Source organism: Sphaerodactylus townsendi, linkage group LG10, assembly GCF_021028975.2.
Source record: "Sphaerodactylus townsendi isolate TG3544 linkage group LG10, MPM_Stown_v2.3, whole genome shotgun sequence".
Taxonomy (NCBI): domain Eukaryota; kingdom Metazoa; phylum Chordata; class Lepidosauria; order Squamata; family Sphaerodactylidae; genus Sphaerodactylus; species Sphaerodactylus townsendi.
The window spans coordinates 66,554,771-66,569,352 of record NC_059434.1 but is presented as its reverse complement, the minus strand read 5'-3'; the positions used below and the strand labels follow the sequence as shown (position 1 = coordinate 66,569,352).

Sequence of the window (14,582 nt, the reverse complement as noted above, 5' to 3'; positions counted from 1 at the left end):
ATACCTAAAAGAGTCCATACTTAATTTTTTTTCCAAAAAAACACAATGAGCCACAATAGCAGGTTTTCCTTTTGTTGCCCCTAAAATGGTCACTTGTGAGTAATCTGTCTTTTAAAATTCATTGTAGTACTTTTTATATCTTAGTATTTTCTCAAAGCAGCCAATAATCTAAGACAACATTATTAACTATCAGAAGCAGATGCATGAAAATGGTTTTTTTGAGTGAAATTGCCAAATGGACTTTGTTGGAGAAGGCATTCCTACACAACTGAGAAGGCTCCATAGTTTGTTATTTCTGGTCACAGGGGTAGATTTACACAAGACTCATCAATATCACAACATTGTGAAATATTCCTCTAATCCCAAAGGGATTTATACTCCTTCATGTACATTTTTGGAATCAGGATTTTTGTCTGAGGACAACTTTTTTTTAACTTTCTCCAGGTTGTCCAACTAGCTGTTATTTGCTTTTCAAATCTGCATAACAGTGCTATTCAGAAAATTGGCATATGATCCTAAAATACTGCCTGCAGTTATAACCTATTAAAAGACAATTTCTTGAAAAGGTCAATGAATCAGATTTCATATTTTCAGAAATTCATTAGAGAATATGTGGCTAATGCAGTTAGTCAGAATATTACCATTAGCTTAAAGCCAGCCATGGAGCCCCATGATGCAAAGCGGTGAGTGTCAGTAATGCAGTCAGAAGGTCTGCTCACAACCTGAGTTCGATCCCAACAGAAGTTGGTTTCAGGTATTCAGCAAAATATTGACTCAGCCTTCCACTCTTCCAAGGTCAGTAAAATGAACTTGCTGGAGGAAAAGTTTAGATGATCGGGAAAGGGAATGGCAAACCACCCCATATACAGTCTGCCTAGTGATGTCATCCCATAGGTCAGTAATGACCCAGTGCTTGCACAAAACAAAACCTTTACCATTTAAATCCAGTTAACAAGATTCTGCACAAATGATCCTAAGTATTTAACTGCAAAATTGTTGTGTTTACCTTCAGAGTAGAAGTACAGCTTTGCATAGATGAAGTTTTCACAAAATATAGGAGGCCTGATACTATACATGTTTGCTTGGAAATAACTTTGCTGGAGTTGGTTTGTGTTGCAATCACAGAAAACACACACAGGGCTGCTTCCCTGGAATGCAGAGAACACAACTTGCATACTGTGTTGTTTCTCTGTAAAATGGCAGTCCAGGTCTGAAAATATATTTTAAAAATACCATACCAGTAATTTTGGTTATATTTGGGTCTTAAGAGTGCTGAAAAAATGATTCCTGAAAAATCCCAAAAATATTCAGAATTAAACTGGAATATCAGGAGATAGTATTTGCAAGCTCCCAAGACTGGTTCCCCCACCCTATGTTTGTATATCTCCTGGGGCTTGGTGTCAGCTTGCCAGGCTGCTCTAGGTAAGATTCTGTCAGTTTCAAGTGTTTTAGGTGTTTTTAAAAAGGTCATTCTTTGCTGGAGTTGGTTTGTGGATTCTCAAATTTTACATTGCAGTTCTTGCATTTTACATGATTATAGATTCTCAGATTTTACATTGTTTCAAATTCTTAGGAGATTCTCAGATTTTACATTGGTTGGGCTTAGAGATAACTTGCGATAGCCTTCCTATGGGGAGATTCTTGGGTTTTACATTTTTCCACAATTTTTTTATCCTTACATAGGAAATAATGAAGGGTGGCTGGGTGCACCTTGTTCATAGTTCAATCCCATAGTCCAACCAACTTTATATCCAGATCTGAAAATATATATATATATTTTGCTGCACATCCCTAATAATTCCCACTAAATGTCTGTGTTGTGCTCATGAATCTTCACCCATGTAAAAAAAAAAATCAACATATCTCCATTCCATTCCAATCCAATCCAAAACCTTTATTAGGCATAAAATATTAACATATCTTTCTTAGTGATAGCATATGTTCAAAAACCCATGCTCAGATTTAGGTGTGTTTGGAGCATAATGTAGCATTCAGGAGCTACAGCACCACAGCAGCCTTGCTTGTCCCATATCTGTAACTTGTCATTCTCTATATAACATAACCTAATCCATGGATTACAGGTTTTTCAACTCTGGCCGTGTGATGGGTTGGAGGCATAGTTGAACATTCTGTCATTTTTCAAGATGACTTCAACACACTTTTACTTAATTGACACTGGGATGATAGCAGCATCAAGACTGAGGAAATAGGCAAATTTCTGGTGCCTGACTATTAAAAGGAGATTAAATTTTCCACCCAGCAAAGTAAAATGGACGAGTGCAAGTCTATCGGCTATGTGTTGCGCACATGACAGTCTGCCCTTAAGTTCCTATTTTGAGTATTTTCAATGCCAGTATGTGAAATGGCACAGCACAACTGAAGGAGTATCAGAAAGCCAGCTCTGATAATATGCATGAAAGTGGTACTGCAATGCAAAAAATATTTATATGTGCACTTCTGTTTGGAATGGAAATCCCTCTTTGGTGACAAGAAAACCCATTGTGGGAGCAGTCAGTCACCAGGGGCATATCAGTAGAAACAAGTCAGGAATGTGGAATCATACCTAAGTGACCATGTATGATCCAAAAGTTGCAAGGCCTGTACATATATAACTAGCTCTCAAATAAAGGGAACAGAAATGAGCTCCTGCCAAAGAAAAAGAAGAAGAGTTTGGATTTATACCCTGCTTTTCTGTGATGTGAGTGCCAAAATGACTTACAAACTCCTTCCCTTCCTCTCCTCATAGCACACACCTTGCGAGGTAGGTGCGGCTGAGAAACACACCATCCTGTAAATTCGAAGGTCTAGCTCTAAAAACTATTTTTTGCCTTACTGTCCCTTTTTCAGAATGAATCTCCGCGTCAGACTGAAAGCCACAGGTCAGTCATCTTGTCCACGTACAACTTGGATTTGCTGTATCAAGCCAAGCGCAAATGCAATGCCTCCCAAGAGCATGACATCAATCTATATGAAGGAGAACTGGTGGCTGTTGTGGAGCAAAAGGATCCTTTCGGAAGCGCAAGCAGATGGCTTGTTGACACTGGAAGTAAGTCAGCTGTGCAGTTTGCTGCAGGGAGGTAGATCTACCAATGATTGATTGTGGACTCAAAAGAGTTAGATCTCATCTGCAGATATATCATCTCCCTAAAGCAGTGGTTCTCAACCTTCCTAATGCCGCGATCCTTTAATACAGTTCCTCATGTTGTGGTGACCCCCAACCCTAACATTTATCCATTTTACAGATGGAGAACACTGATGCAGAGAGTCTTAGGTGACCCCTGCGAAAGGGTCATTCGACCCCCAGGTTGAGAACCACTGCCCTAAAGAATGCATTTACCACTTTTGTTGCAGATGCACGTATACTCTGTCAACACATCCAAACAAATTAGTATCTCAATGGCAAAAAATTTCCAAATAATTCTGAACCATTCCTGGTTATAAATGTCTGTGTACCAAGGGATTACTACTGTAGGCACTGACTTGGATGGCCCAAATTAGCTAAATCTTGCCATACCTTGGAAGTTCATCGGGATGGGCCCCGATTACTATTTAGATGGGAGGCCACCAAGGAAGTCTAGGTTGTTACATTGAAGCAGGCAATAGTAAACTGCCTCTGTTAGTTTTTTGGCTGTAGATCCTAGCATAGGGGTGCTGTTTGCTCAGAGACTCCACTTTCTAAGCCTAGAGGTCTAGATCTTGTGTCCAGCAGCTAGTTTTAAAATTCATACCTGGCCGAACACCTCTGCAACTAGTTTTTCAAGTTGCCTGATTCACCTCATGCTGTTTTGATGATGCTCCCTGGCAGAGACGTAGGTATAGATTTTTTATGGGGGTGGGTTCGGGGGTGGGGCCACACCCCCACCCGCCCCTAGCGCATGGCCACGCCTCCCCAAGCCCCGCCCCTGGCCTAGCGCTTATAAAAGCAGTTCTCCGAGGTCGGGGATGGCAGACTCCCCTGCCCTGCCCTGCCCTGCCCTGCCCTGCCCTGCCCCTCTGGGCAGAGGCATAGAGGGAAAATGGAGCCTGGTGCAAAATCTGAGTTTTGCGCCCCCCCCCCCCCCGGCAGCTACTGTGATGCTGGAATCCACCCCCAAACAGCATCACTTTCAATGGCGTTTAAACTAGAGAGCCCAAATTCTCCTTTTAAATCCACCTTAAAGGGAGAATCTGGGGCCCCTAGTTAAACAACATTGAAAGTGATGCTGTTTTGGCGTGGATTATCCCCCACCCTGAAACAGCATCACTTTCAATGTGGTGTAGTGGTTAAACGCAGGTGCATTCTCATCTGGAAGAACCGGGTTTCCCTGCTATGCCACTTGAACTGTGAAGACTTATCTGGGGAATTCAGATTAGCCTGTCCACTCCCACACATGCCAGCTGGGTGACCTTGGGCTAGTCACAGCTTTTCGGAGCTCTCTCAGCCCCACCCACCTCACAGGGTGTTTGTTGTGAGGGAGCAAGGGCAAGGAGATTGTAAGCCCCTTTGAGTCTCCTACAGGAGAGAAAGGGAGGATATAAATCCAAACTCTTCTTCTTCTTCTAAACTGAGGACCTCAGATTCTCCCTTTAAATCCATGCCGAAGAGGATGGATTTAAAACGAGAATCTGGAAAAATTTGGGGAATGCCTGCTGTCAGGGGTGCAATTGTTAAGCTAGAAGCACCAAACTTCCAGGGTATCTTTAGGAGTCTCTCCTAATGATACCACCCATGTTTGGTGAAGTTTGGTTCAGGGGGTCCAAAGTTATGGACCCTCAAAGGTGTAGCCCCCATCTTCTAATCGCTCCTATTGAAAACAATGGAGGATGGGGCACTCCCTTTGGGAGTCCATAGCTTTGGACCCCCTGGACCAAACTTCACAAAACCTGGGTGGTATCAGTAGGAGACTCTCCTGATAATACATCCCAGGTTTGGTGAAGTTTGGTTCAGGGGATCCAAAGTTATGGACCCTCAAAGGTGTAGCCCCCATCTTCTATTAGCTCCCATTGGAAACAATGGAGGATGGGAGCACCCCCTTTGGGAGTCCATAACTTTGGACCCCCTGAACCAAACCTCACCAAACCCGGGTAGTATCATCAGGAGAGTCCCCCAAACAATCCCTGAAAGTTTGCTGCTGCTAGCCCAAACAATGCGCCCCCCGCAGGCCAAAAACCAAAAAACCCCAAAATGTTTTTAAAACCCACAAACGGGTGGGCGGAGCTTTGGACATGAATGGGGGGGTTCAAATCCGAGAACCCCCCCCCCTTACCTACGTGCATGCTCCCCGGAATTGACTTTCCAGGCTATGCCAAAAGAGGAAATATGTCTGCACAAGAAACCTTGCTGTGACATTTGCTCCCACCATGCGGCAGGCACCTTATGCATAATCAGGCATAGTTTATATGGAGAAGATCTTATGTGCAATCTGTGGCATCACCACTGAAAATCAAGGTACCGGTGCTAGAAAATATACTTTTCTTCCTGAGACCCTGGAGAGTTGTCGTTTGTTAGTACAGACAAAATTGAACTAGAATAGATTAACCAACTCTCTGGCTTCATTGATCAGCTTCATATGATCCTACATGTAGCAAAGCCTGTGAGGGTGACAGTTTCTACAATTTGCTTCTCTTGAACTGAAAAGGATGCAGTGTGAGCAACCATGCAGAGGTACTCCCATGTACACCAGAGTCTCAATCTGTACTGGAAGTTTCTTAGGCAACAAAATAATTTGATAATTGATACAATTTGCATCATTTATCCTTTCGATGCTGGGTTTCTGGGTGGCAGAAGTTATGCTTGAAACTAGCAGTAAAAGAAGGCTCTTGGCTTTTTATTAAATGGCTGAAAAACAATTTAATCTTTTCTAATCCCCCCTTTCTCTTTCCTTACCTAGTTTCCAAAGGATACGTTTATTCCTCCTTCTTGAAGCCCTATAATCCAGCAAAGGTGCAAAAGGATGCGGGAGAAGCCCGTTTCTGTGATGGTGACTTTGATAACATCAGCCTTTTTGTCTCTTCCCGGCAAATGGAAAACGGCTGCACCAAAACTGCAGGCCATAAGAGAAGTGACAGCGGTTCGTCCTTTAACAGCCTGTGTGAAAAATCTGCTGTTGACGGGGCAGAGGCCGATAGTGTTCATGAAGAGGATGACCAACATGTAAGAATGCTTTTCTTTCTTAAGTATAAAAAAAGAGGGCGAGTAGCAGAGCTAGCTAAGCAACACTGAAAAGACCAACTGCACCCAGCCTTCTGGCTGTAAAAACACCAACCAAGAATAAAATGTCAAGCTTTCAATATAATGTGACTAACATAATATGGGCCACTGTGCAGCCATATAATACACATACAAAGAATACATGCAACAAGAAGACAACATAAACACACATATGTGTGTACTAGCCAGCCGGCAATCACACTATATACCGCCAATGGGCATGAACGCTATAAGTCCTGGTACGTTCACATGCTCCAGACCCAGATAGGTAAGTCTCAGGCAAGTGGAATGGTCATAATAAACAATGAATGGACAGGATTTTTTGGCTTACTGGATAGCAACCGGATAGTTCTGGTGGGTTTTCCGTGCTGGGTGGCCGTGGTCTGGTGGATCTTGTTCCTAACGTTTCGCCTTCATCTGTGGCTGGCATCTTCAGAGGTGTATCACAGAGGAAGTCTGTTACGCACTGTTAGGACACAGTGCGTAACAGACTTCCCTCTGTGATACACCTCTGAAGATGCCAGCCACAGATGTAGGTGAAACGTTAGGAACAAGATCCACCAGACCACGGCCACACAGCCCAGAAAACCCACCAGAACCAGTTGAATCCGGCCGTGAAAGCCTTTGACAATACATAGCAACCAGATAGATAATATGTATGTCTGAAACTTCTGAATCTGAATTTTTAGGATTTGACATTAATAGTAACATATAATAGCAACATGTTAACATGTAATAGTGTCAGTCTACATACTTTCTCTATGCTGTTAATTGGAAATTGCCAAAGTTATGGGAGAGTCAATCAAGAGGTTAAGTTCATTGTGTTCTGATCAGTTTTTCTGTAACTGAATTGTTCTTAGTGTTGTATAATGCTCTGTGTTTGAGATTAGAGATGTCTCATTTAGTCCACACTGAAGTGACAAAGGTAGAAAAATATGTTTCCTGTTGTTCTCTTTCTGCTCCTCCCACAGACTTTCTATGCAGTTCATGCATTCCAAGCCAGGAGTCACCAGGAACTCAGTCTTCAAGAGTATCAGCGGGTTCAGATCCTTCGTTTTTCTGATTTGAGTGGCAACAAGGAATGGTGGTTGGCTGAAGCAAAAGGACAAAGGGGATATGTGCCAGCTAATTACCTTGGGAAGATGACTTATGCATAACGAAGAATACTGGTGGGACTTGAAACAGCACTCTGGCACTAAGGACTTAATCAGCCATGTATGGTTTTCTACTGGCAAAAGGACACCAGTCCATTTTGCTGAGCTGTTATGAAAAAAATGATTCCTTTTCCAAAATAAGAGCTAGCGTGGTGTAGTGGTTAAGAGCAGGTGGATTCTAATCCGGAGAGCTGAGTGATTCCTCCTGGGTTTGAGGACCTCCTAGAGCTACAACTGATCTCCAGATGAGAGATCCAATCCCCTTGATAAAATGGAGGGAGGACTGTATGATTTTATACCAGGGACTTAGGTATATATATTTTTATGGGGGGGTTGGGGGCCATGACCCCCCTGCCCCTGGGGCGGGCCACACACCCCCAAGCCCCGCCCCTGGCCTCAGTGCTTATAATAGCAGCTCTCCTGAGGCCGGGGACAGCAGACTCGCCAACCCCACCCTCCCATTCTCTCCCCCCCCCCCACCAACTGGGCTGCCAGCCAGCAGCCCCTTCTGCCCTCCCCTCTGGGCAGTGGTGTAGCTAGGGAAAATGGAGCCCAGTGCAAAATCTGAGTTTTGCGCACACACACCCCGGGCAGCCACTGTGATGCTGGAATCCACCCCAAACTAGAGAGCCCAAATTCTCCTTTTAAATCCACCTTAAAGTGAGAATCTGGGGTCCCCAGTTAAAACAACATTGAAAGTGATGCTGTTTTGGGGTGGATTCTCCCCCACCCTGAAACAACATCACTTTCAATGTTTAAACTGGGGACCTCAGATTCTTCCTTTAAATCCATGCCAAAGGGGGGGATTTAAAAGGAGAATCTGGGGAAATTTGGGGGGTGCCTGGCTGTCACGGGTGCAATTGTTAATCTAGCAGCACCAAACTTTCTGAGTGTCTTTAGGAGACTCTCCTAATGATACCACCCAGGTTTGGTGAAGTTTGGTTCAGGGGGTCCAAAGTTATGGATCCTCAAAGGTGTAGCCCCATCTTCTATTAGTTCCCATTGGAAACAATGGGGGATGGGGGCACCCACTTTGGGAGTCCATACCTTTGGACCCCCTGAACCAAACTTCACCAAACTTGGTATAATCATCAGGAGAGTCTCCCAAAAACATCCCTGAAATTTTGGTGCTTCTAGCTTAAAAACCACGCCCCCTGCAGGTCAAAAACTCAAAAACACTGAAAAATACCAAAAAAGCCACAAACGGGGGGGGGGAGGGCGGAGCTTCGGACAAGCAATGCGGGGGGTTGAACCCGAGAACTCCCCCTTACCTACGTCCTTGTTTTGTACACTGCTCAGGTTCCTTAATCTGCAGGCTCATCTCCAGGAACTTCCCAGCCCAGAGTGGGCAACCCTAACCTAATGTGCCTCCAACAGTTGAGTCAGTATGGTGTAATGGTTAATATGTTGCATGAACAGCGGCAAGACCAGGATTCAAATCCCCACTCAGTAATGAAGTTAATTGTGCCTTCTGGGGCCAGGACTCCTTTTTCGCTAACCTACTTCATGGGATTTTTGTGAGGATGAAGTGAAGGAAATTCTGCATGTCCCTCCAAAGAAGGCTGGGATAAACATAGGATGGATGGCTAGATGTCTAATTGTTTCAAAGCTAAAAATGCTATCCAATTAGGGCAGGGTAGAAAAACTCCATATTCTGAAGGATAATGAAGGATTTACCCACACGGTTTCCCCAGCTTCATACATTGTTGGACTTGGGTTTGTGCTCCTCCAGAAGTATCAAAACTTTTTTAAAAATCACTGTGAGAAAGACATATTTTATGTCTTTTGAGACAAATGGACTCTCTGATACCCTCAGCAGGAAATGTGTAAGATCCTGTTAAATTTTTAATTTTAATTCTACTATATATGAATATTTCAAAATGTTCCCAGATGGGGAGGGTGAGAGAACTAGTCCACTCCTCTTGTATTGCCATGATTAAATCTGATGTGAAATGCACCAGAAAGATTTTCCAGCTGGAAATGGAAGCGTTCCCATTTAGTTGTTCTTGAAGGTGAGGTGACTAAAAGCCCTCTTCCATCTGATTTGCAACAGGGAAATCTTCGACACTGCTGCTACTGTGAAAAGGGGTTGGGATTTGACCCGAATCCTGACACCACAGCTGTTTTCGCACATTGTGTTGCTTTGACAGTTCTGATTATTTCCCTGAACAGAAGCATCAAGGGCGTAGCTAAAATTTATAATTCTCCACAAAAAAACAGTGTTTCCAAATCTATGCATCCATGTTCTCTAGACCTAATGCTGCTTGCTTTTCCAGAGGCACTGCACATGTGTGCAACCTGAAGGATACTCTTAAAGATCTTAAACCTGCTCTTAAAGATCGAACAGAAGGGTGAAATTGAGAGGTTTTAGCAATTTCTTAACCTGTGTATTGTTGAAGGCTTTCACGGCCGGATTCAACTGGTACTTGTGGATTTTCCAGGCTTTGAGGTTGTGGTCTGGTAGATCTTGTTCCTAACATTTCGCCTGCACCTGTGGCTGGCATCTTCAGAAGTGTATCACAGAGGGAAGTCTATTACACACTGTCCAGTGAGAAGGGAATGTTTAGTGGGGTACGTATTGCCCATGTCCCAGGGTGGGGAACCAATCAGTAGGTGTTTGGGTGGAACTTGCTATGCAAAGGTGTGGTTGACTGCATTGTAATGCGGGTGGGGTTTTTCAGTCCAGGGAGTGATTCAAATTTGCATTTCCTGCAGCAGCAACAGTTTTAGTGACTGCAAACCCTGTGTCTAGGTGGAGTCCATTGTCCAAGAACCCCGCATGCCCTTGGCCTTGGATTCTCGTGTTTTTAAGTATTGGTAGCCAAGTTTTGTTAATTCTCAGAGTCTCTTCCTTCTTGCAGGCGAAACGTTAGGAACAAGATCTACCAGACCACGGCCACACAGCCTGGAAAACCCACAACAACCAGTTCTTAACATGTCTTGCATCTTGAAAAACAAAAGCTTGATTTCAAAATTTGGGAAGATCTAGCAACAAAGAAAGCAATGTTAGGTACTGAGAGAGTAAATAAGCAATGAAGAAAAATAGTTTACAATTGCAAGAATCAGTCTTGCAATGCATAGAACTTCATAAAAATACCAAAGTTGCAGCAAAGATTTCTTGTCACTCTTTGGGAGCATTTGTTTAATATGAACTGAGCCACATCTGATTACATCATGTGACTAAAAAGCCTATGGTGGACACTTGAAGTGTTTGAATGTGAACTTTAGTGGTGTCTTTCCCGGTGCATCTTATACCCATGCATTTGCAGTTTGTGAAAAATGAAATGTTCATAGCAGTGATCCTGCTATGTAGACAAAATATGAGGGGGCTGATATGGCCTAGTTTTGGCTAGCTGCTGTGAGGCCTATAAGCTGAATGGGATAAACTGACTACCCTTATTATGTAAGCTAGCTTTTGTATATGTAAACAATTCATAGTGAAGGAAGAATTAATTGTTGGAAGGCTTCTTTTCGTCATGCTTTACATTTCAGAGTGTGGTCAAGCAGTAGCAGTTGAAGGCTGCAAACAGCTGAATTGTGTGCAAGGGGCTAAGACTCACACAGTAATGAAGCGGTTGTTGTAGAACACAAATTTCAGGACACAAACAGGGTAACTATGTAACTGCATGACTCACCATTGTAAATTACGTTCTGCACAATAATGTCAAACTGAGATGATTACTACTGAGATTCAATTTTGCCTGTGGCAAACCAGATCTGTACAATTTTCTTACATGTAAACCCTAAATATACCTCTTCCTTCCACGGATGTCTGTACTACCCTCTCTTTGAATGGTACCATTTCAGTCCTAAAGAATGACTTTGCATCCATCAAAACACAAATAGCTGAGTTCCCTTCACTCCAAACACTTTCTACGAAGACAAATGATGAGAGATTTAATCACTGTGAATTTCAACTACAGTAATATTTGGAACCTAAGAGGTTTGCTTTTAAATTACTGTAATAAATATATATTTTTACAAATGTGTGTGTGAGACTCATCATGTAATGTTATTAACATTAGTTCTTATCTGTATCCTGACCTGGATAGCTCAGGCAGGGTCTGCGAGCAGTGGGCTTGGATGACGTGGACCCCACTTTTGCCGCCATTGTCTGTGCAATAGCGACATTTTATGCCTACTGTCTCGGCCAATACAATACAACAACTGCATTACTGTCTCCAGTAAGAACTGTGTGATATCTATTCAGTCTGTCCCAGTAAGGCGCATAAGAATCTGGTGGCAGCAGTTTTTCTTCATGACCATCTAGCGCCCTCTACTGTCCTCCTGTGCCTGATTTCTGGTGTGGCTTTATAACTTAGTAGATAGTATTAGTATAGGAATGTTTAGCTGTTATAGACTGCATTGTATGAATGTTAAGTTTTTGTGAGTAGTTAGACTATCTATACTTGTTAGTTGTAGTTTGGGTCCTTTCTCAGCCTCTGTAGGCTAGTGTTAGTTAGTTAGTTAGTATTAGTGAGACTGGACCCATTTTTGTGGGAGTTTGTTGGGCTGTATAGAGGGAGGGAGATTAGTAGGTAATGGGGGCACCTGCTTTGGGACTGGGAATCCCAGTGGTAATGGGGCGGGGTAAATATAGCGGTAGGTGGTGGCCGGATTATAGAAGGCGGATGAGATATGGGAATGCTCGCTTGCCTTCTGACCTCCGACCTATCTTGAAGAACGAGGATGGCAGGGTTCAGGAACACTCCACTTCGTCCCTGGTGTTGATAAATGCCAGGTCCATTAATAACAAAACCGCTATACTCCGAGACTTTCTCGGAGTCCAGCAGATGGACCTGGCCTGTGTCACCGACCTGCGCGCGCGCTGGTGAGACCGTCAGCCTTGGGCGCAGGTCACTTCAGGTTTCGCGTGCCTCCACCGTCACGTAACCCGGGCCGGGGTGGGGTGGCAATGTTCATCCGTGATTCTATCCCCTTCAGGGCTGCCCCAGTCCCGAGATCTCTGGCATGGAATGTGTCGGTTTTGAGTGGTTGGCCTTGGAGAGGTTGGCGGTTCTCCTGGTGTACCGGTCGCCTAGCGCACCGGGAGACAGCCTGCCGCAGCTGCTGGAGGTGGTGGCAGACTGGGCATTGCGGTACCCTAGACTTATAGCCTTGGGCGACTTCAATGTCCATGTCGACACCGCCGCGTGTGCAGCTGCTGCGAACCGAGTGTCATCCATGGCGACACTGGGCGTCTCCTTAGTAAATTCTGGCCCCACCCATGAAGCCGGGTCACAGGCTAGATTTGGTCTTCGGGCTGGGGATTGATATGGTCGTGTCCTCTGTCGATAGAGTGCCATGGTCCGACCATTACGCCCTGAGGGTTCGGGTGGACCTGCCACAACGCTCCCGTCTAGGCGACGGGCTGATTTATGCCCGCCCGCGGAGACTTATGGATCCACTTGGCTTCCTGAATGCTCTGCGGGATCCTGCCCCTGCCGGCACACTCGATGAGCAGGTGGATGACTGGTATTCCCGGCTTTCCGATGCCATCGATGTTGTTGCCCCCCCGGCGCCCTCTGCGTCCCCGTGTTCGGCGGGCTCCATGGTATACGGAGGAGCTCCGCCACATGAAACGGGCACTCAGACGGCTTGAGCGAGTGTGGAGGAAATCTCGTGACGGAGCCGCGCGAACATCTTATAGGACGCTTATGAAAGCCTATGAGATGGCGACGGCGAGGCTTAAGAGAACTTTCTTCTCCTCCTCTCTCGCATCTGCTAGCTCACGCTTCAGCACAATTGTTTCGTATAATTCGGTCCCTGACCTCCTTATCGGAAGGCTCTGTAAATCATCAATTGGCTATTAGCTGTGAGGCATTTATGAGCTTCTTTGCAGACAAAATCTCGTCAGCCCGCCAGGATCTCCCTCCACTTTGACTACAATGAGTGAACTGGAGGCTCCCTTGCCGTCTTCCGGCCCTTGTTTGGCCCAGTTCTCCCTGCTCTCCAAGGCCGCTGTTGACAGGGCCCTGGCTGCTGTTAGACCTACTACCTGCCCTCTGGATCCGTGCCCCTCCTGGCTTATTAAAACCTGCCGGGCGGAGCTACGACCCCATCTGTTGAATATCATCAATAGCTCCCTTGAGCAAGGAGTTTTTCCCGATGGGTCCAAGTAGGCCGTGGTCCGCCCACTCTTGAACAGACCATCGTTAGATCCAGGGGATCTGGCCACCACCGCCCCGCCTCGAATCTTTCGCTTCTGGGGAAGGTAATTGAGAGAGTGGTGTTGGAGCAGCTTCAGGCTTCCTGGATGACACATCGCCTTTGACCCCTTCCAGTCCGGCTTCCGTGCTGGGCACGGACGGAGACGGTTCTCGCCGCCGCCACAGGTACGCCCGTGATGCAGCTTGACCAGCGGATCGGCGCTGCTGGTTTTGTTAGATCTTACCGCGGGCTTGATGTGGTCGATCACGACCTTTTGACCCACCGGGCCTGGCCGCTTCCGGGATACGGGGCACTGTCCTTCAATGGATTGCCTCAAGCTCCGGGACCGCTGCCAGCAAGTGTGGTGCGGGGACCAAGCCTCTCGGAGGTGCCCACTTCAATGTGGGGTGCCTCAGGGAGCCTGCTGTCCCCGCTATTATTTAACATCTATATGCAGCCACTTGCTCAGCTGGTACGGAGCTTTGGGCTGATTTGTCACCAGTACGCTGATGACACTCAGCTCATTCTGTTGATGGAGGGGGGAGCTGTCACGGCCCCTGCAGCTCTACAGCATTGTTTGGAGGCGGTCGCTGGTTGGTTACAGCAGAGCAGGCTGAAACTGAATCCATCGAAGACGGACATCCTTTGGCTGGGCCGCAGGGGGGAGGCAGGGGATTTCCAGCCGCCGGAGTGGGAGGGGACCATTTTGGCGCCGGCCCCCTCTGTCCAAGCAGTCTGGGGGTCCACCTGGATTCGCCTCTTTCAATGGAGACCCAGGTGGCCCTTGTAACCCGGACTGCATTTTTCCATCTTCGGCAGGCCCGCGGCTGGCCCCCTTCCTCTCTCAGGGCAGACCTGGCCACTGTGATACATGCAACGGTCACCTCCAGGCTTGACTATTGTAACTCGCCTACGCTGGCCTTCCCTTGCTTCGATTCGAAACTGAAACTGGTCCAACATGCAGCGGCGCGCTTTTGCTCACAGGGGGCTTCTTCTGTGATCATATTCAACCTGTGCTGCGCCAGCTGCACTGGCTTCCAGTGGAATTCAATCATCTTCAAGGTGTGGGTTTTTACCTTTATGCCCTT

General features: G+C 45.8%; 1 protein-coding gene across 1 annotated transcript in view; it reads left to right on the top strand.

The window, feature by feature from the left end:
* Nucleotides 1-7,573, top strand: part of ARHGEF38 (Rho guanine nucleotide exchange factor 38) — a 44,043-nt gene extending 36,470 nt beyond the window's left edge. Inside the window, exons 12-14 of the mRNA XM_048509933.1 lie at nt 2,848-3,046; nt 5,871-6,133; nt 7,162-7,573. Coding sequence (XP_048365890.1) covers nt 2,848-3,046; nt 5,871-6,133; nt 7,162-7,347 — 648 coding nt within the window. The 3' untranslated portion in view covers nt 7,348-7,573. The remainder of the gene's footprint in view (nt 1-2,847; nt 3,047-5,870; nt 6,134-7,161) is intronic.
* The last annotated feature ends 7,009 nt before the right edge of the window (nt 7,574-14,582 follow it).